Raw genomic sequence first — 22,692 nt, 5'->3', positions numbered from 1 at the left:
TTAGCATGGTTTTATGAAAGGGAAATCATGTTTGACAAATTTGCTGGACTTCTTTGAGGATGTAACGAGCAGGGTGGATAAGGGGGAACCAGTGGATGTGGTGTATTTGGATTTCCAGAAAGCAGTCGATAAAGTGCCACATAAAAGGTTACTGCACAAGATAAAAGTTCACGGGGTTGGGGGTAATGTATTAGCATGTATAGAGGATTGGCTAACTAACAGAAAACAGAGAGTCGGAATAAATGGGTCATTTTCCAGTTGGCAAACAGTAACTAGTGGGATGCCTCAGGGATCAGTGCTGGGGCCTCAACTACTTACAATCTATATTAATGACTTGGATGAAGGGACCGAGTGTACTGTAACCAAGTTTGCTGATGATACAAAGATGGGTGGGTAAGCAAATTGTGAGGAGAACACAAAAAATCTTTAAAGGGTTATAGACAGGCTAAGTGAGTGGGCAAAAATTTGGCAGATGGAGTATAATGTGGGTAAATATGAGGTTATTCACTTTGGCAGTAAAAATAGAAAAGCAAATTATAATTTACTTCGAGAAAAATTGCAAAGTGCTGCAGTACAGAGGGACCTGGGGGTCCTTGTGCGTGAAACACAAAAAGTTAGTATGCAGGTACAGCAAGTAATCAGGAAGGCAAATGGAATGTTGGCCTTTATTGCAAGGCGGATAGAATATAAAAGCAGGGAAGTCCTGCTACAACTGTACAGGGTATTGGTGAGGCCACACCTAGAGTACTGTGTACAGTTTTGGTCTCCGTATTTAAGGAAGGATATACTTGCATTGGAGGCTGTTCAGAGAAGGCTCACTAGGCTGATTCTGGAGATGAGGGGGTTGACTTTTGAAGATAGGTTGAGTAAATTTGGCCTATACTCATTGGAGTTCAGAAGAACGAGAGGTGATCTTATCGAAACATATAAGATAATGAGGGAGCTTGACAAGTTGGATGCAGGGAAGATATTTCCACTCATAGGAGAAACTAAAACTAGGGGGCACAGTCTCAGAATAAGGGGCCACCCATTTAAAACTGAGATGAAAAGGAATTTCTTCTCTAAGGGTTGTAATTCTCTGGAATTCTATGCCCCAGAGAGCTGTGGAGGCTGGGTCATTGAATATATTTAAGGCGGAGATAGACAAATCTTTGAGAGATAAGAGAATAAAGGGTTATGGGAAGCGGGCAGGGAAGTGGAGCTGAGTCCATGATCAGATCAGCCATGATCTTATTAAATGGCGGAGCAGGCTCGAGGGGCCTGTTTAAAAAAGGGGGCAGACAAAAGGCAGGTAACTATAGGCCGGTTAGTTTAACATCTGCAGTGGGGAAAATGCTTGAAACTATCATTAAGGAAGAAATAGCGGGACATTTAGATAGAAATAGTGCAATCAAGCAGACGCAGCATGGATTCATGAAGGGGAAATCATGTTTAACTAATTTACTGGAATTCTTTGAGGATATAACGAGCATGGTGGATAGAGGTGTACCGACGGATGTGGTGTATTTAGATTTCCAAAAGGCATTCGATAAGGTGCCACACAAAAGGTTACTGCAGAAGATAGAGGTACGCGGAGTCAGAAGAAATGTATTAGCATGGATAGAGAATTGGCTGGCGAACAGAAAGCAGGGAGTCGGGATAAATGGGTCCTTTTCGGGTTGGAAGTCGGTGGTTAGTGGTGTGCCACAGGGATCGGTGCTGGGACCACAACTGTTTACAATATACATAGATGACCTGGAAGAGGGGACAGAGTGTAGTGTAACAAAATTTGCAGATGACACTTAAGATTAGTGGGAAAGCGGGTTGTGTAGAGGATACAGAGAGGCTGCAAAGAGATTTGGATAGGTTAAGCGAATGGGCTAAGGTTTGGCAGATGGAATACAATGTGGGAAAGTGTGAGGTCATCCACCTTGGGGGAAAATTCAAAAATGCAATGATGTCGACAGAAATCTGACCTTGTGGAATGTTTGGCATCCTCTTGTAGACACAATTCCACCAACAAATAACTAGATTTTGCAGCTTTTATTTCCTATAATAATTTATTTTAATGTTTATTAAATGCAACAATTTTTGCAGAATTTGTTCACTAAAGTTTGTAAACATTAATCTTAGCACCTAATAATTGAAATCCCTTCTCCTGAAAAGAATGGGAAGAGTATTGTGTCCAAGATTGTTCACAATTTCTGTTAACCAAGCAAAGAAATTTCACATTTTTCAATTGAGAAAGATCATGCTGTTGATCAACCAAGTCGAGTCTCCCCACTGTGAGAGTGGCTTTTCTGGTACACATGGTGGGTCTGTCGCCAGCTCTCATTTTGTTTAGTGAAATGGAGTCCTGGATGACAATACCTATTCGATCTCAATCCAGCCACTGACTAAACAAACTACCTGAGCAGTTCTTTTCTGATGAAGAGATCCAATACAGTAAAGTAAGATTCCAGCACAGTGTTTATTGACTTGAAATATCTGGAATTTCTCCCCTTTTGCAGATACTTTCTGATTTTTCTTTTGTTGTAACAAGCCCTATATTTGGGTGGGGGAAATATTTTAAGTGAAAAGTGCTTTTTTCCCCTCTGTTTAGAATCACATTCTTTTCTAACTTTTTAGCCCATTTATAAGCGTTTAATGGATCTTCCATTTGACCTGTCACTAATGTTACTTGAATAACATGCCTTGCAAGACATTCACTTTGGTTTGCCATTAATAGACAAATAATATCACATCATCTTGTATGCCACAATAAATCTGAAATGTACTTTTGGTGTACTTGGAACATTTGGACAGGCAGCTTGTGTCTGCTACATGATGTGTTTTCCCTCGGAGTTGAGGATAATGGTGTTCCAGTACAGAGTGTTCCTGAATGTTCCAGGTACTGCACATACTTGCAGAATTTCTCAGCTGGTTGACCATGTTTCATTAACAAATAAATAGCTATCTTACAATAACATTCTTGATATTGTGTCTATTGTAGTTTAAAACAATAATACAATAACATATTTGAAAATTAAAGGTCCCTGAATTTCAGCAGGAGTTGTCGCCGTGTCTCCAAGGGTTCCACCAAAATTACAGCAGGAGATACGGAGAAACGCCCGTGAACATTTAGGGTCGAGTAGTTTAAAAATTCCACCAACCAAAACACTTCTGTCTGATGATTGACTGTTAATTGGTACTGAGATATATAAATATATAAATGGAATCTAATACTATCCAGAATGCTAAATGCATAAACCTAAATATAGATTGCTGCTGAAAAGGTTAAAGACTCTAACCAATCTTGACTTTGCTCTAGCTGGGTAATGGCTGTATGTCACACTATATAGGTTTCCAAACTGAAGTTCCTTGCTGGACCATCGCAGTCTGTGAGAGAATCTTAAAGGGTCTGTGAAATCATCATCATTTCTGCATTCTGCACTTCTTTCCACAACATTTGTGTAACAAAAAACTGACGTCAGGTACCCAAAGCAAAATCAATCTATCACAAGTCAGGATGAGTTCTCTGAGAATATGTCCCTTTTTGCAAGGGCCCCGATACAGAAAAGTTTGAAAACCACAGGAGTAAACAGTAAATATATTTAATTGGATTTATGGTCCCATGAGACTGACTAAAAAAAATCTACCTCTTCAATTGTGTCTTCCGTCTACACCCGACATTCCTTATTCCATGCTCAATGTTCATCTGTCTCCCTGTAATCTGCATTCTGAGATATCCTCTTGTGTGAGGAGGACACTCACAAGTTGTTTCTGTTGCTTTCCCCTGCATAGTGATCCCAGATTCACAAATAGGTTTAAGGAAAATAAAGAGGAAAGGAGGAGAGAGAGGGTGAGAGAGATAAAGGAGACAGAAAAAGTTGAAAAAATATTATTTAAATTTTTTTTAAATATCCAACAATAATTATAATCTGAAGGAATAAGACTCTACGCCGTTAAAAATGTACTTCCACTGAAATGGACAAGCCCTAACTTTTTATGGCGTGTTTAGTGGATATCTATCGCGCACGTACCCAACTTCACGCCGTTGCATGTATTCAATGCTGAGTCTCTTGGCGAGATACTGTTATAGTGCAGCTTCTGGAGGAGCGGGGCGACTCGGACAGCAACTTCCTGATATCTGTGTTTAACTGCGCATGTGTGGTCGCCGGAGGTTGCTGTCTGATTTACTCCTTAATACCGTTATTCTTACCGCAAAATCTGGGGCAATATGTTGGAGGACCAGGAAACAGTGTACATTATTAGTTAGGACAATGCTAATGGACAAGTGGGACATAATGGGGCGAAAATTCAGGTCAGAGGCTTCCTTCGGATGAATGCCTCCGACCCGAAAAGTTTTTGCGAAAGTACCTGGTGGTCACGGAGGCGCCTTCGATTCCGGTCTGAGGCCATCATTCGATGCGCAGCATACGGGGAGATGACTTCCCCATGCGTATGAAGGTGCTGGAGTCACGTGGGCCTGGATCACCAATCACTAGCTAGTATTACATAAGAAATAGGAGCAGGAGTAGGCCATTTGGCCCCTCGAGCCTGCTCCGCTATTCAATAAGATCATGGCTGATCTGATCAAGGACTCCGCTCCACTTCCCTGCCCGCTCCCCATAACCTTTTACTCCCTTATCACTCAAAAATCTGTCTATCTCCACCTTAAATATATTCAATGACCCAGCTCCACAGCTTTCTGGGGCAGAGAATTCCAAAGATTTACAACCCTCAGAGAGAAGAAATTTCTCCTCATTTCAATTTTAAATGGGCAGCCCCTTATTCTGAGACTATGTCCCCTAGTTTTAGTTTCTCCTATGAGTGGAAATATCCTCTCTGCATCCACCTTGTTGAGCCCCTCGTTATCTTATAAGTTTCAATAAGATCACCTCTCATTCTTTTGAACTCCAATGTGTATAGGCTCAACCTATCCTCATAAGTTAACCCCCTCATCTCCGGAATCAACCTAGTGAACCTTCTCTGAACAGCCTCCAATGCAAGTATATCCTTCCTTAAATACGGAGACCAAAATTGTACACAGTACTCTAAGTGTGGCCTCACCAATACCCTGTACAGTTGTAGCAGGACTTCTCTGCTTTTATACTCATCCCCCTTGCAATAAAGGCCAACATTCCATTTGCCTTCCTGATTACTTGCTGTACCTGCATACTAACTTTTTGTGTTTCATGCACTAGGACCCTCAGGTCCCTCTGTACTGAAGCACTTTGCAATTTTTCTCCATTTAAATTATAATTTGCTTTTCTATTATTTCTGCCAAAGTGAATAACCTCATATTTTCCCACATTATACTCCATCTGTCATTTTTTTATCTACTCACTTAGCCTGTCTGTCCCTTTGCAGATTTTTTGTGTCCTCACAATTTGCTTTCCCACCCATCTTTCTATCATCAGCAAAGTTGGCTACATTACACTCGGCCCCTTCATTTCAAGTCATTAATATAGATTGTAAATAGCTGAGGCCCCAGCACCGATCCCTGTGGCACCCCACTTGTCATTGTTTGCCAACTGGAAAATAACCCATTTATTCCAATTCTCTGTTTTCTGTTAGTTAGCCAATCCTCTATCCATGCTAATATATTACCCCCAACCCTGTGAACTTTTATATCCTGTGCAGTAACCTTTTATGTGGCACCTTATCGAATGCCTTCTGGAAATCCAAATACACCACATCCACTGGTTCCCCCTTATCCACCCTGCTCGTTACATCATCAAAGAACTCCAGCAAATTTGTCAAACATGATTTCCCTTTCATAAAACCATGCTGACTCTCCTTGATTGAATCATGCTTTTCCAAATGTCCTGCTTCCTTATTAATGGACTCCAGCATTTTCCCAACGACAGATGTTCGGCTAACTGGTCTATAGTTTCCTGCTTTTTGTCTGTCTCCTTTTTTAAATAGGGGCATTACATTTGCAGTTTTCCAATCCGCTGGGACCGCCCCAGAATCCAGGGAATTTTGGTAGATTATAACCAATGCATCCACTATCTCTGCAGCCACTTCTTTTAAGACCCTAGGATGTAAGCCATTAGGTCCAGGGGATTTGTCTCACTTTTAGTTCCATTATTTTACCGCGTGTCATTGATAAAAATGGGAACATCCGTTTTTACGAGTTCCCTTTACTATCAATGAGAATAGCCCCCTAAAACAAAAAACACAACGTTGTAATAAATTTTTTTAAATCTCCCATATTTAAAATTAATTGAAATTAAAGTTAGAAAAAAAATAATATTTTGGAATTTTTCTTAAATGTGTTTTGTGTTTTAATAGGGTTTAAAATAAACTTACCTTAATGGACAGGATTTTTAACATAAAAATGTATGGTTAAATTTAAGTTTTATATGTTTTAAAACTCTTTACGCTGGCAAAAGTAAGCTATAGGCCTGCTTTTACCAGGCGTAAAAGTTTGAAGGACAGTCGCTGGACATGAGTTGGGCAAATAGCCCAATCTCTCCCGCGCGGATGTCCTTCTCCCGGAGATGCAGAGAATCTGTCAAGAGAAATCTTAACCGATTGGAAAAGCCAGTTTTCGACACATGCGCATCGCACGCTGAAAACCAGCTTTTGCAAGGCCTCGTTGGGTCCGTGCGCACTTCGTATGGACCCGGTGCGGACGGTATTTTCGGCACAATAAATGCAGCGCTTTTCAGCAAGTTCAAGTTTATGGTGCAGTGGCAGAGTATTTCAGGAGTATGTTTATTAAATAATATTTGAAAAAAGTGAAATAATGTTTCATTTAGAATATACACTTAACATCCAAAAGGAAATATGGCTTCTTCCTTTATTCTCGTACTGTTAACTAATTTCCAGGCCTAATTCAGATTATCATCGTGGTGTCTTTGCTGTACATTGTTTCAACAAGCTTGAAGACTGAACACTCTCTCTCTTTTCACAGACACAGAATTAAGTTAGTGAAACCCACCCTGGAATTTGATGTTGAGATTGACTTTGGAGAAATAGCATAAAATTCTGGGTCTGCTGGAATCAGTGATTGATTTAAAATGCCCTTATGTGTAAACTAAACAGATTTAGTTTGTTTCATTGGGATTGCAAACATGATTGAGTTGAAATACTGTTTTCCAAAATGTGTTCATCACATGACACTGCAGTTCCCTTAAGTTATGCACTCTATAATGAAATTTGCTACCTGACAGGTTTTTCATTTCCACTGACTTTTGTATGTCTTGCATATCCTTTCTCGTATGTTGACTGCTTTTAGAATGATTTCAATAATCTTTTGAGTGTTGCTCAGTTTTTCCAATTTATGTACATTAAATATTTATATTCATGCGCCATACTGCTGAGAATATATTACCTTATGTAAGTGAAGTATGGTACTGCATATTATACATAAAGCCAAAGAATCTCAAAAAAATCACTTGGAAAAAAGCAAACTTTAGTTTAAACTAAACTAAACTTTTATCACCTAGAATTCTAATTTTCAAGATATGCTTGTATTATAATATCTTTGAAAGTGCTTTCTTTCCAATGCTAATGCTGAATCTGAAGTAGAAGAGATCAACAAAACACTTCGGAAAATTTAGACAGTAAGTAAATCGTTCAAGACTGTGTAAAATGTAGACCCTGACTTATGAAAGCTGCATGGACAGCTTCATGTTCTTTAAATCTTAGTTCAGGATTATTCATTATAAAATAATGAGCTCTGAAAATCATTGCCAAGCAGTTAGTGTTTTATAAACTACAACATTCTCTTCATCATTAATCAAACCTCTTCTGTACAATCATACAAAATTGTAAATATTAAGATGGTTGCATAGGTTCAGTACAAGCACTTCCTCTCAATCAACTTGCTTATCCATCTGATCAGTATGGACAGGTATATAAGAACATAAGAAATAGGAGCAGGAGTAGACCATTTGGCCCCTCGAGCCGACTCTGCCATTCAGTAAGATCATGGCTGATCTGATCTTGGTCTCAACTCCACTTCCCTGTCCGCTCCCCGTGACCCTTCAAAAATCTGTCTATCTCCACCTTAAATATGTTCAATGACCCAGCCTCCACAGCTCTCTGGGGTACAGAATTCCAAAGATTCACGACCCTCTGAGAGAAGAAATTCCTCCTCATCTCTGTTTTAAATGGGTGACCCCTTATTCTGAAACCATGCTCCCTAGTTCTAGATTCCCCCACCAGGGGAAACATCCTCTCTGAATCCACCCTATCAAGCCCCTCAGAATCTTGTATGTTTCAATAAGATGACCTCTCATTCTTCTAAACTCCAATGAGTATAGGCCCAACCTGCTCAACCTTTCTTCATAAGACATCCCCTTCATCTCAGGAATCAAACGAGATGATCCATAAACACATTTATATTTAATTTCCCCTTCTCTCCGTTGGCCTTTGGTACTACTGATCTATAACTAGACACTGAGAATTACACGTATCTCATGATATTTTTCATTCCTTCTCTAGGTGGAAGAGCTTTCCATTTTGATACACTTAGGAACCTGTGGGAATCAGTTAAGGCCCTTTATCCAACCACTCTTGGTGCGCTGTGCCAGTGTCCAATCATGCTGCACCAGCAAGATCGATTGTCCTCATTTTATTTCTAAATACTAAATTTTCATAATTAAATCACGTGCTTTTTTAAAACAGCTCACAAACTTACTGAGTTTTCCTTGGAGTAACAATTGAATGGCTGCACACGTTAAATTTCACAAAAGTTTGATTTTTTAAAATCTTGAATGTAGTGACAAGTGAAATGCATAGAAGAAACTTGAATATTAGTTTCTCAGCATATTCTATGTTAACTGGCAAAGTAGTTGACTTTTATATTTGTTTCCCATTTCTCATTAGCTACACCTCTTGTTGTGACCACCAGCTATTGCCGTCTCTGCCATGGAAAGTTTTCCTCCAGGAGTCTACGTAATGTTTTTGCAAAAGTTCCTCTGGTTGAGGCGAATCCAGAGAGGCAGCGCAGAGCACAACAGACTTTCTGTGCTGATTTTCAGAAGTTAGTTGGTGTTGTGGTTGGGCAGGATCCCACTTTGCCGCAATATATCTGTAGGAACTGTCATGCTCAATTTTATAAATGTCGGAGTATCTTGAGAACCTTCATTCAAAGAGTGAATACTTCACCAGTAGCTTCTGCACAGCGTGGACAAGAGGTTGGCAGGTACTTCAAATCATTTATTGATTGAAAGATTACTGTATTCTACTGTCTAATGTTACTAAATGTACATTGTTTATTATAAATGTAATAAACCTGAGTACCTGTTGTACTCAAAAAAAAGAAAATTAGAATTATCCAGAAATATTACTTAGCAACTCTAGCCCATTTTTGTTATCAGTTGGCTGTTGATTTGTGGTGGCAACAATCTCTCTGACTAGCTTTGGTATTGGGCAACATCTTGGAGGTCTTTTGCAAAGCTCAAACTCTAATGTTGCCGTCCTCGTATCAACACAAGATGCGTTTGGAACACAAAAGTTTGGGCCCTCCTTTGCATTATTTCTTTTGGTTAGATTAAGCAACGCCTCAATTTTAAAATTCTCATCCTTGTTTTCAAATCTCTCGATGGCCTAATTTTACTATCTCTGTAACCTCCTCCAGCGCTACAATCCTCCAAAATATATGTGCTCCTCCAATTCTGCCTTTTGCGCATCAACGATTTTAATTACTCCTCCATTGGTGGCCGTACTTTTCGCTGCATAGGCACTAAGCTCTGGAATTTCCTCTCTAAACCTCTCCGCCTCTCTTTCCTCCTTTTAAAACGCTCCTTAAAATGTATCTCTTTGGCTAAGTCTGCCCTAATATCCCCTATGTGGCTTGGTGTCAAACTTTGTTTGATAACGCTCCTGTGAAGGGCCTTGGGACGTTTAAAGGTGCTATATAAATTCAGGTTGTTGTAGATTCAGAAGGGAAGATCCCACCTGACTAACCTCCTCCATTTCTTAGAGGAAGTGGCAACATAAGTGGATTGTGGAAAGCCTTGTGGCATGGTGTACTTAAACTTCTAAAAGACATTAGTTAAAGTTCTGTACCGAAAAGGATAAACCCTTGCAATGAATAAGAAATGTCCTAAATGATAGGAAAAAACAAGTATGTTGAAAGAACTATGTTAGAGTGGGGTTGCACCAAGGATTGGTGATGGGACCATTGCTGTTTCTAATTTATGTCAGCCTTGGCTCAGTGACCTTTCAGCCAAAAGGCTGCGGCTTCAGAGATGTGAGCACATTCTAAGTTGAGACTTCAGTGTACTGCTGAGGGAATACTGCACTAGTGTAGGTACCGTCTTTTGGATTAGAGGTTAAACCGAAGTCCTGTCTGCCCCCTCAAACGGAAATATGAAAGATTCCATTACACTATTTTTGAAGAGAGAGAGAGAGTTCTCGTGGCGCCTTTCATAACCTCGGAATGTCCCAAAGCATTTCATAGCAAATGAAGTACTTTTGAAGTGTAGTCACTGTTCCAGTGTAGGGAGACTCAGCAGCCAATTTGAACGGTCACTCAAACAGCTGTGAAATAAATGCCCAAATAATTTGTTTTAATGGTGTTGGTTGAGGGACAAAGGTTGGCCTGGACACTGGTCGAACACCCCTTTTCTCCTTTGAATAGTGCCAATGGAACTTCGACACACAAGAGTGGATGGGGCCTCGGTTTGAGCAGTTCGATTTTAGGATCTCTTAGAATGGATAAATTAAAATGGACAAATGTCCTTCCTCATCCGAATTATCATGATCTTGTGATCGTGTTCAGCCTGTCCATCATTCTTGTCATTGCTCACTTTAATTGGCTCCCTGATCCCCAATGCATCAAATTCAAAATCCTCATCCTCATTTACAAAATCCTTTGTGGCTTTGCCTGCAACTTTCTCGAGGCCTTTCGGTCTTACCACTTTGGCCTCCTGTGCATTCTTTCCTCCTTTTTCCTGTTTCACCATCCTCCCCCAGTCCATCCACTTCACCAGCAGTCGGAAGAGGCACCTGCTGCTTCACCCTCAGTCTTCAAAACCTTTTTCAGCTATTTTTTTTTCAACCATGGTTTTGTTTTCCTTTCTGTGAAGCACCTTGGGATGTTTTCAATGTTTAAGGCACTATGTAAATGCAAGTTGTTCAGATATAATTAAATTACAGACATGGATAGATGAAAAGTTGTATTAGCTAGTTGAGGCCATGAGAAAGCAGCCCGTTTTTTCTTGTAACCGTGAATGTAAACATTACAGCTCAGCATACACATTTTGTATTCAGGTCTCTTCCAACAGTTTTCTGGCTGTACAAATGCAAAAATCTACTTGAATTGCAGATTGAACTGGAGTTTGCCATGGCAATCCTGCTCCAAAATACGGCAGAGTGCTATAGGAAAGTCCATCTATGACGTAAACAGATCTTCCCATTCTCCAAGCTAGCTGTTCCATATCTTTTTGTTTTACAGGAGTAGTGTCTTTTATTTTCAATCTCAGTTGGTTATAATGCTTTTATTCTTTTTTATTTTATTGTTGTAGATGTGTTGCAGCAACCGAATCATCATCATCTATACAATCACTTTCACAATCTCCATTAGACAATTCTATCTCTGGTAAGTGAACCACACTATCAGCTCTGCTTCAATTTACTGTGCATAGAACTGTTGTACTTGTGTGAACAACAACAACAACTTGCATTTATTTAGCACCTTTAATATAGTAGAGCATCACAGGAGCGTAATCAGTCAAAAATTGACACCGAGCCAGAGTTAGGCTTTAAGAAACGTCTTAAAGGAGGAGAGGCGTAGTGAGGGAATTCCAGAGCTTGGAGCCTAGATGGCTCAATGCACAGCTGCCAATGGTGGGGCAAAGTGGGGGATGCACAAGAGGCCAGTGTTGGAGGAAAGCAGAGTTCTCAGAAGGTTCCAGAGATAGGGAAGGGCAATGCCATGGAGGGATTTAAAACGAGGATAAGAATTTTAAACTCATGGTGTTGGTGGACCGGGAGCCAATGTAAGTCAGTGAACATAGTGGTGCCCAAAAGTTGGTGTGAGTTAGGATACGGGCACCAGAGTTTTGGATGAGCTCAAGTTTATGGAGGGTGCAAGATGGGAGGTCCGCCAGGGGAACATTGGAATAGTCGCGTCTATGAACATGAGAACAGGAGTAGGCTATTCAATTAGATCATACCTAATCTGTACCTTGACCTCATTTACCCACCTTTGACCATTATCCCTTGACACCCCTACCTAACAAAAATCTATCGATCTCAGTCTTGAAAGTGTCAATTCACCCAGCATTCACAGCCTTTTAGAGGAGAGAGTTCCACATTTCTACTATTTTTGTGAAGAACTGTTTCCCGACTTCACCCCTGAATAGCCTGGCTCTAATTTTAAAAATGTAATTTTGTTATGGATTTTGCCACCAAAGGAAATAGAATCTCTTTTTATCTATTCTATCGAAATGATAGAGAAAATGTTATTTTTAGATTCTGTCTGTATCCACCTTGGGAAAAATGTTTTTCTAGATAAGTAAAATTGTTTGTAGATTTGGCACAATGAATCGGCAAACAATACTTTTGATGAAAAGTCTTAAGTATGTTGAGTATTTCTTAAGAATTTTAGTCATCTTTTCCTCCACCGCTCTTTCATCTGCACTCTCCTCCCCAAAAAAAAACATACTCCAAAAAGCAGAGGATGTATGCTATGGTTCTGACCAGCTTTTCATGAATGTTAACATAATTTCAGTAATTTAAGTGGTGTTAGGGAGTTTTTTTGTTTTTCTAATTGACATTGTTTTATACATCCGCACAGCTAATTTTATCAGGCTTTTAGCAAACATAAATAATTTCCTGTCATTTTTAATCTTATCCTCTTCTGTTCCAACCGCCACCCCTACCCACGGTAAGCTTGGAACTGTGTGTAATCTTTGTTTACATAACCTAGGGCAGAATCTCCAAGCAAAAGCATTCTGCAGATGCTGGAGATCTGAAATAAAAACAGAAAATGCTGGAAACACTCAGCAGGTCAGGCAGCTTCTCTGAAGAGAGAAACAGAATTAACATTTCAGGTCGGTGACCTGTTTCACCAATTGTTCAATGTGCAAAAAGGATGCACCTTGTGAGGAAAAGTGCCAGGCTCCCTGAGAAAAATAATTTAAGCAATTACCTCCTACCAGGGTCACTGGAATGAGTTTATACACATTGCCAAAATCGATCTGCTATCACCGAAGCCTCTTCTACAAAGCTTAAGTATACATGGATAATACTGCATGAACTGTCAGACTATTGCAGCAGTTACTGCCTTTATTAGCCAAGGCATAAAATATAAGAGCAGGGGGGTAATGCTTGAACTGTATAAAATACTGGTTAGGCCACAGCTGGAGTATTGCGTGCAGTTCTGGTCACCACATTACAGGAAGGACGTGATTACACTGGCGAGGGTACAGGGGAGATTTATGAAGATGTTGCCGGGAGCAAAGAACCTTAGCTATGAGGACAGATTGGATAGGCTGGGTTTGTTTTCCTTGGAACAGAAGTGGCTGAGGGGAGACCTCATTGAGGTGTATAAAATTATGAGAGGCCTAGATATAATGGATAGAAAGGACCTATTCCCCTTAGCAGAGGGGTCAACAACCAGAGGGCATAAATTTAAAGTAATTGGTAGAAGGTTCAGAGGGGATTTGAGGGGAAATTCTTTCACGCAGAGAGTTGTGGGGGTCTGGAACTCACTGCCTGAAAGGGTGGTGGAGGCAGAAACCCTCACCACATTTAAACAGTACTTGGATGTGCACTTGAATTGCTGTAACCTGCAGGGTTACAGACCTCGAGCTGGAAAGTGGGATTAGGCTAGATAGCTGAATAGCCTCTTGTTGGCCGGCACGGACACAATGAGCCGAAATGGTCTCCTTCCGTACAGTACTCTGTGCTGTAAACTTCTCTGATTAGCTATGCACCTTTGATGCAGGCACAGAAATTACAATTCCCCGCTGCACAGATTTTACTGACCAATTGTGTAGGATTATTTCAAAAATCTAAAAATTGGATTTTGATGTTTTGTTCCCTTATACAGTTAATTTGGCAATCAAGGTTTTGGTGTGCTGTCTGCCAATTGATTTTTGATCTAAAAATGCTATTCTGTATTGATCAAGCACCTTTGAGGTCAACATACAAATATTAGCCAAGAGAGTACCTTCTTTATCAAACGTATTCCATTAATTGATTCAGTTTTAAAGTCAAAGATGAAATAATTTTCTTGGCGGGTTGAATGAGCGTGCTAAATATTATGAGCATTGCATCTATAATTGAGTCTATTTTGGTCCTGCTCAACAGAGGTCTGCTGACTTTACTCCTGTGATAAACACTGGTTGATTAGCTGGAGAATTGACATATCCTGAGAAATGAAACCTGAATGAATTGGAATTTGCTCATAATATTTCCTGGTATCTTCATCTTACATGGCGATTGATATCATTAGGAGCAATACCATTTTACATTCTTTGTACAATTATTAAGATATTACAAAAAAGTTTGAATTTCTAATTCAAATGTACCACAATAATTACATTGTTTGAAATCTGTTTCTAATTGCATTGTGGTGCAGATGTTTTAATAATTTTTTTCTTCATTTTTAGATGATTTTAAACGGATGTTAAATGACAGTGTCCTAAGTGCAAGCCCACAATGTCTGCAAATTTTGGTCACTTGGGCTCACCATCATGGCAGCAACTGTGGGACCCCACCCAACGTCCAGAGTGTTTTATCTGCAGAGTATCGTGGAGTAGTTGGAGCTGTATGGGGCTGTCCGGAGGGACACAGTTACATCCTGGACGTACATTCAAATCACAGCATTGTACGGAACGAGGGACAATGCCTACGCAGTGAGAATAATGACACAAAGAAAGAGGAAATTGTGGGTACCACATTATCCTTATCACCTCATAATGGAACAGGTACTGAAAATGGGGAGGGTGGTTCTGTCTCTAAGCTTCATTCAGTCCCAGTGTCACTTTGGTCATCCGACTCTCAGCCTTGTGCATACAGTGGAGTTGCTTCACAACCAGTAGATGTTCACCACTCAGAATGTCCGTTGAGCAAGGATATGTTTATACGCTCCGATCCTGATGGTACTGAGTGCTCTTGGGAAAAGGTTCAGTTACAGGATGCCACTCGAGTATTAAATGCAAAAGGTAAGAAATTTGTTTTAATGCTAAGTTATGAGGTTGTAACTTTTGTATTACACAATTGAAATTATATTCGTAATCTTGGTTATAGGAACATTGGAATGAGTACTGGAAAGATTAGTATTAATTCCTAGCTAAGTCACTGGTAGCAGCTCCGTGGAACTCTACTCATTCATTGCAGTGGAACAGATATGCTGGGGTGATAGACCTTAAGGGACTCGATTGCAGTGTGTCAGTTTCTTACATTTGATGTCATAGAATCATAGAAATTTACAGCACGGAAGGAGGCCATTTCGGCCCATCGTGTCCGTGACGGCCGACCAAGAGCTATCCAGCCTAATACCACTTTCCAGCTCTTGGTCCGTTGCCCTGTAGGTTACGGCACTTTAAGTGCACATCCAAATATTTTTTAAATGTGGTGAAGGTTTCTGCCTCTACCACCCTTTCAGTCAGTGAGTTCCAGACCCTCACTACTCTCTGGGCGAAGAAATTTCCCCTCATATCTTCTCTAGGTAACTCCCCCCAATAACTTTAGATTTACGTCCCCTGGTTGTTGACCCCTCTGCTAAGGGAAACGGGTCCTTCCTATTCACTCCATCCAGGCCCTTCATAATTTTATACACCTCAATCAGGTCTCCCTTCAGCCTCTTCTGTTCCAAAGAAAACAGACCCAGCATCTCCAATCTTTTCTCTTAGCCAAAATTCTCCAATCCAGGCAACATTCTTGTAAATCTCCTCTGCACCCTTTCCAGTGCAATCACATCTTTCCTGTAATGTGGTGACCAGAACTGCACACTGTGGCCTAACCAGTGTTTTATACAGTTCAAGCATAATCTCCTTGCTCTTGTATTGCATGCCTCTACTAATAAAGGCAAGTATTCCATATGCCTTCTTAACCACCTTATCTACCTGGCCTGCTACCTTTAGGGATCTGTGGACCTGCACTCCAAGGCCCCTTTGTTCCTCTACACTTTTCAGTGTCGTACCATTTAATGTGTATTCCCTTGCCTTGTTAGACCTCCCCAAATGCATTAACTCACACTTAGCCGGATTGAATTCCATTTGCCACTGTTCCGCCCACCTGATCAGTACATTGATATCTTCCTGCAGCTTTCTTCTTCATTATCAATCACACAGCCTATTTTAGTGTCATCTGCAAACTTCTTAATGATACCCCCAACATTCAAGTCCAAGTCATTGATACATACCACAAAAAGCAAGGGACCCAGCACTGAGCCCTGTGGAACTCCACTGGATACAGCCTTCCAGTCACAAAAACACTCCTCAACCATTACCCTTTGCTTCTTGTCTCTGAGCCAATTTTGGATCCAACTTATCTTGGATCCCATGGGCTTTTACTTTTGTGACCAGTCTGCCATGCCTTATCAAAAGCTTTGCTAAAATCCATATACACTACATCATAAGCACTGCCCTCATCAACCCTCCTGGTTACCTCCTCTCATTCAAGTTACTCAGATTCAACCTTCCCTTAACAAATCCATGCTGACTGTCCTTGATTAATCCATGTCTTTCCAAATGAAGATTTATCCTATCTCTCAGGATTTTTTCCAATAATTTTCCCACCGCTGAGGTTAGGCTGACTGGCCTGTAATTACTCAGTCTATTCCTTTCTCCATTTTTAAACAAAAGTACAACATTACCAGTCCTCTGGCACCACACAAGTAGCCAGAGAGGACTGGAAAATGATGGTCAGAGCCTATGTTATTTTCTCATTTGCTTCTCTTAACAGCCTGGGATACATTTCATCCTGGCCAGGGGATTTATCCACTTTCAAAGCTGTTAAGCCCCTTAATACTTCCCCTCTCTCTCTATGTTTATCTCATCTAATATTTCACACTCCTCCTCCCTCATTGTAAAGTCTGCATCGCCCCTCTCTTTTGTGAAAACAGATGCAAAGTAGTCATTAAGAATCATACCCGCATCCTCCGTCTCCACACACACATTTCCTTTGTGGTCTCTAATAGGTCTCACTCTTTCTCTAGTTATCCTCTTGCTCTTAATGTATTTATAAAACACCTTTGGGTTTTCCCTGATTTTACTTGCCAACATTCTTTCATGCTTTCTCTTTGCTTTCCTGATATATTTTTTTAATTGCACCCCTGCACCATCGTGGGTGGTGGTGGTGGTGGTGGGGGCGGGCGGGGGGGGAGGGCAGATGTGTCTGTTTACAGATTGATCTGGCTATCTTTATTTATTTCTGCAGTCAGTATTGAATGTTTGTTATAGTTTCAAAAACTGAGAGAAACATTCATTCTATTTCAAGCTACTAATTTGGTGAGATACAGCAATACCTTTTGTGTGGGGAATGTAAAGAAAGGTGCAGCGAATTTGTGCACAGCAAGGTCCCACAGACAGTCGTGAGATATATGCCCAGATACTCTGTTTTAGTGATGTTGATTGAGGGATAAATGTTGGCTAGGCCACTGGGAGAACGCATGCTGATGAGTTTCGTGAGGACGTGTAAATGAACTGATGGATTGTCTTCAGCCCAGTTTATACAGTTGGATTGTTCTTAATGCTCTGTAACAGACACCGTGACCAAGGCCATTGGTTTGTGGTTTTCACAGAAAAGTGGAGGGGATGGAATCCCCAAAATACCAATAAAAATCTCTCTTCAATAAAAATGGAACTTGACTTCTTCAGCATAAACCATAATCTGCTTGAGTTGTGCGATTTGGAACAACTGATCTGTATGTGTAACTGATTTTCATCAGCTTTGGCTCAGTAGTGGCATGCTTGCCTTAAGTCAGAAGATCATGGATTCTAGCTCCACTCCATAGGCTTGGGCACATCATCTAAATAACACCTCCGTGCAGTACAGTGGGACTGCTGCACTGGGAGGTGCTGTTTTTCAGATGTGTTATTCTTGCTATGTATTAGTGAGAAGAAATCAGCAGTGTTGCAAATGTGCAGATTTCTTTTTAAATTGGAAATATCACTTCCTATTTTAAGAGAGGTGAAGATTCAGTTCACAGTATAATTTGAGGAACCATTCTTTCAATCTACTGGAATATAAATAAATCTGAATATCAGAACAGCTGAATAACACGAGAGGTTTGTGTTTTTCAAAATATCATTGGAAAAAGTCCAATATCGGTTATATTTAATGCATGCATCTTGTGTACAGTGAGTTTTGACCTTATTAGAGCCTCATTAAATAAGGATACCATTAATGCCATAGAAAGGAGTTTTTATTGATGGCACAATTCAGACAGACTCTGTTTTAGGATGACTGGATCTGTTATCACCCTGGGGAGTACCAGGAACATAAGTACTAGTAGAACTGTATAAAATTGGGGTTGTAGGGTCCACGATACAGGATAAAATTAGTGAACCCTTAAAAGGAGAGACCTAATTCGGGACAGTCGATATGGATTTATAAAGAGCAGGTTGTGCCAGACTAATTTTTTTTTTAGGAGAACAATGTAAAGATAAAGGGAGCACAGTGGATTAAGATTACATTTGAAAAAGGGCAGCCCAAAACTTTCAAAGACTGACCCTAGAGTGAAAATGATCATGGTTTTGTTAATTTCTCCTCCTATTTAAAAACTTAAGTCAATGGAGAGGTGACACAAATTTAGGAGAGGGTACATTGACCTGGAATGACGTACGGTGTAAACTAATTGAGTATAATTACTTGAAAGCTTCTCTCTTTGGGTGCTAGTGAAACATTTGCAGCATATTGAACAACATCTGCAAAGATAAGCTTCCCTTTAGAAGTGAAGAGATCCACTCAAGGGAATAAAGCTATATTGGTAGAATATGCAGAAGTGTAACCAGATGTTTGACGAATTGAAAGTTTTGCTTTTAAATATAGTGTTGTCCCCGTCCATGCCAAAAAAGTAGAACTGAATCATGTCGAGAAAGACATTACAAATCATCCAATCTTGTAAGAAAGTATCCGAGAGAATATACATCTTTAGTTTTGAAATCAGTTTCTTAAGTACAAGTAGGGACTGCTGTCACCAGAAATTACAGTACTTTGTTTTAGTGAACGCTGTGGCCGAAGAAGTACGCCAAGACACCTGCCTGCTTCCATTATGAATAGAATCCATGGCCTCAAGATAGCTACCGTGAATTCTAGAAATTACAAGTGGAGAAAGTAATACTATGTTTAACTGTAATTAAAAATGAGGGCGAAGATGTCACCCTGTACCCTGTTAAATGCATGATGGTCGCTGCATAACAAAATTCATAACGGGCGAGACATTTTGTGCTGATTTATTACTGTTCTATGGTCATTGACTACTCTGCCTGTCGCTGTAAGAATGTTCTCTTTTTCACTTCCCACACAGTAGATCAAATTAGCTGCAACAAAGCATCGTGCTCCGTAATGGATGATGTTGCAGAAGGGTTAGAATCCAGTGATCTCTCCGACAGGTAGGGCTTCATTACAGTTAGTTCTATATGTTACTATTTATGGCAGATCAATGCTTAATTGAAATATTTCAAGCAGGACCCCAGACTTAACTTTGTGATTTGTGGAAAGTGGGCACCAGCATCAGAACTATTGTGATTTAGTGTGCTGAGATTGCTAGAATTCTAGACAATTTTTAATTAACATGATTATGTATAAACTGCTTTTTAATTCAAGGTTTTGCATTTAAGTATTAATTGCGGTGTTATGGCAATTAAAGTCTAAAAATGGGACTGGAATACAAGTACAGAGGCCCAATATGGTATATCAGTAATACCATAATGGAGCAAATTCTATATGGTTGCTTAAAATCTGGTAGGTTCTATGATTGTGCTTAATTTCCCTAATACTTTAATTCAACCGTGGTTTGATTTGAAATGCTTTAATTTCCTTTTGTCCCATTTGATGTCCTCATCCCCTCATCATTTTGTTTATAGTACTGTTCCTGTTCTCTGACTTGGGAAAACTTCAAACTGCTGCACTTTTTAAAAAAAAAACTTGTTTGATGTTCTCTTCCTTGGTCCTCCTCCCCATTGTTTATTCTAGCCATTTTCTTTCCCTCACATGTAATTTTGATAATTAGAGCTGTCCTGTTCTGTGATCCAGCAAATTGAGCAATGATCAAAAGCTTACAAGTTCCAGTGCTAAGGCTGCTTGCCATTTGAACTTGTTTTGATAGACAGGTTCTCATTTGGGCAACCAGATGAACCAGCATGTGAAAATGAGGCCTGGAGCATGGAGGGGAATGGGGCATGTTGCATTGTTATCCTATCAACTGTGCTATTTTAATGGTAACAAATTTACTAATTCTGTGTTTTGTAGGTATTTGTCAAGTGATGATGGGGAAGAAAAACCTAAGAATGGCTCTTCAGATGAGTCTTTTCAGCCATACTGGGAGAAGAAGTGAGTCATAGAAACATAGAAACATAGAAAATAGGTGCAGGAGCAGGCCATTCAGCCCTTCTAGCCTGCACCGCCATTCAATGAGTTCATGGCTGAACATGAAACTTCAGTACCCCATTCCTGCTTTCTCGCCATACCCCTTGATCCCCCGAGTAGTAAGGACTTCATCTAACTCCCTTTTGAATATATTTAGTGAATTGGCCTCAACTACTTTCTGTGGTAGAGAATTCCACAGGTTCACCACTCTCTGGGTGAAGAAGTTTCTCCTCATCTCGGTCCTAAATGGCTTACCCCTTATCCTTAGACTGTGACCCCTGGTTCTGGACTTCCCCAACATTGGGAACATTCTTCCTGCATCCAACCTGTCCAAACCCGTCAGAATTTTAAACGTTTCTATGAGGTCCCCTCTCATTCTTCTGAACTCCAGTGAATACAAGCCCAGTTGATCCAGTCTTTCTTGATAGGTCAGTCCTACCATCCCGGGAATCAGTCTGGTGAATCTTCGCTGCACTCCCTCAATAGCAAGAACGTCCTTCCTCAAGTTAGGAGACGAAAAACTGTACACAATACTCCAGGTGTGGCCTCACTAAGGCCCTATACAACTGTAGCAACACCTCCCTGCCCCTGTACTCAAATCCCCTCGCTATGAAGGCCAACATGCCATTTGCTTTCTTAACCGCCTGCTGTACCTGCATGCCAGCCTTCAATGACTGATGTACCATGACACCCAGGTCTCGCTGCACCTTCCCCCTTCCTAATCAGCTTCACGAGGATCTAGCTTTTACTTGAACAAAATGTAGCTTTGATTTGAGCAAGGCAGCTCTGAGAGAGATAGTATTTATCTATGGATTATTGTATTGTAGTTATGCTTGGATATACCTAGTAATTTGCAATTTGGCAGAAAAAAACTCAAAGAACAAGTTATTATTTAAATGGAGAAAGATTACAAAGTGCTGCAGTACAGCGGGACCTGGGGGTACTTGTGCATGAAACACAAAAGGATAGTATGCAGATACAGCAAGTGATCAGGAAGGCCAATGATATCGTGGCTTTTGTTGCAAAGGGGGTGGAGTATAAAAGCAGGGAAGTCTTGCTACAGCTATACAAGGTATTGGTGAGGCCACACCTGGAATACTGCGTGCAGTTTTGGTTTCCATATTTACGAAAGGATATACTTGCTCTGAAGGCAGTTCAGAGAAGGTTCACGAGGTTGATTCCGGGGATGAGGGGGTTGACTGATGAAGAAAGGTTGAGTAGGTGGGCTTCTACTCATTGGAGTTCAGAAGAATGAGAGGTGATCTTATTGAAACGTATAAGATTATGAGGGGGCTTGACAAGGTGGATGCAGAGAGGATGTTTCCACTGAAGGGGGAGACTAGAACTAGAGGGCATGATCTTAGAATAAGGGCCCGCCCATTTAAAACAGTGATGAGGAGGAATTTCTTCTCTGAGGTTTGTAAATCTGTGGAATTTGCTGCCTCAGAAAGCTGTGGAACTTGGGACATTGAATAAATTTAAGACAGAAATAGACAGTTTCTTGAGCGATAAGGGGTTATGGGGAGTGGGCAGAGATCAAGGGGTATGGTGAGAAAGCAGGAATGGGGTACTGAAGTTGCATGTTCAGCCATGAACTCATTGAATGGCGGTGCAGGCTCGAAGGGCCGAATGGCCTACTCCTGCACCTATTTTCTCTGTTTCTATGGAAGTGGAGCTGAGTCCATGATCAGATCAGCCATGATCTTATTGAATGGCGGCGCAGGCTCGAGGGGCCATATGGCCTACTCCTGTTCCTATTTCTTATGTTCTTATGTAAACAATCACTCAATATTCCCAAAGTATTGACATGGCATCATTTTAACCATCTATTTTATTTGGCTAGTCTTAAAAGAGCTGTATTTCTCATTTATTTGCTGGATCATTACAGTATAATTCTCTAAATTCAGCTGTCCTTGCATTCCATAATGGTTCTTACATTGGATATATGGCAGAGAAACAGGCCATTCGGCCCAACAAGCCCATGCCGGTGTTTATGATCCATTCGAGCCTCCTCCCGTCTTTCTTCATCTAACTGTCAGCATAACCCTCTATTCCCTTCTCCACATATGCTTGTCTTAACCGTCCCTTAAATGCATCTATACTATTCCCCCCCCCCCCCCCCCCCCTTAAATGATCTATACTATTTGCTTCAACTACTCCATGTGATGACTAGTTCCAGATTCTCACCACTCTCTGGGTAAAGAAGTTTCTTCTGAATTCTCTATT

The 22,692-nt window shown here is 40.5% G+C and overlaps 1 protein-coding gene across 2 annotated transcripts in view; it reads left to right on the top strand.

The window, feature by feature from the left end:
- Positions 1–22,692, top strand: part of znf276 (zinc finger protein 276) — a 45,686-nt gene that overhangs the window by 3,661 nt on the left and 19,333 nt on the right. For both annotated transcript variants that reach the window (XR_011596365.1, XM_070898147.1), the window contains exons 2-6: positions 8,803–9,121; positions 11,448–11,521; positions 14,541–15,095; positions 19,406–19,490; positions 20,350–20,430. Coding sequence is in view for 1 of the 2 variants with exons in the window: in XM_070898147.1 (XP_070754248.1) it covers positions 8,803–9,121; positions 11,448–11,521; positions 14,541–15,095; positions 19,406–19,490; positions 20,350–20,430 (1,114 nt within the window). In the remaining variant the exon portion in view is untranslated. The remainder of the gene's footprint in view (positions 1–8,802; positions 9,122–11,447; positions 11,522–14,540; positions 15,096–19,405; positions 19,491–20,349; positions 20,431–22,692) is intronic.

The sequence above is a fragment of the Pristiophorus japonicus genome, chromosome 13, assembly GCF_044704955.1.
Source record: "Pristiophorus japonicus isolate sPriJap1 chromosome 13, sPriJap1.hap1, whole genome shotgun sequence".
Taxonomy (NCBI): Eukaryota; Metazoa; Chordata; class Chondrichthyes; family Pristiophoridae; genus Pristiophorus; species Pristiophorus japonicus.
The sequence above is the reverse complement of the archived record's forward strand: the minus strand, read 5'-3'. Positions and strand labels throughout refer to the sequence as shown.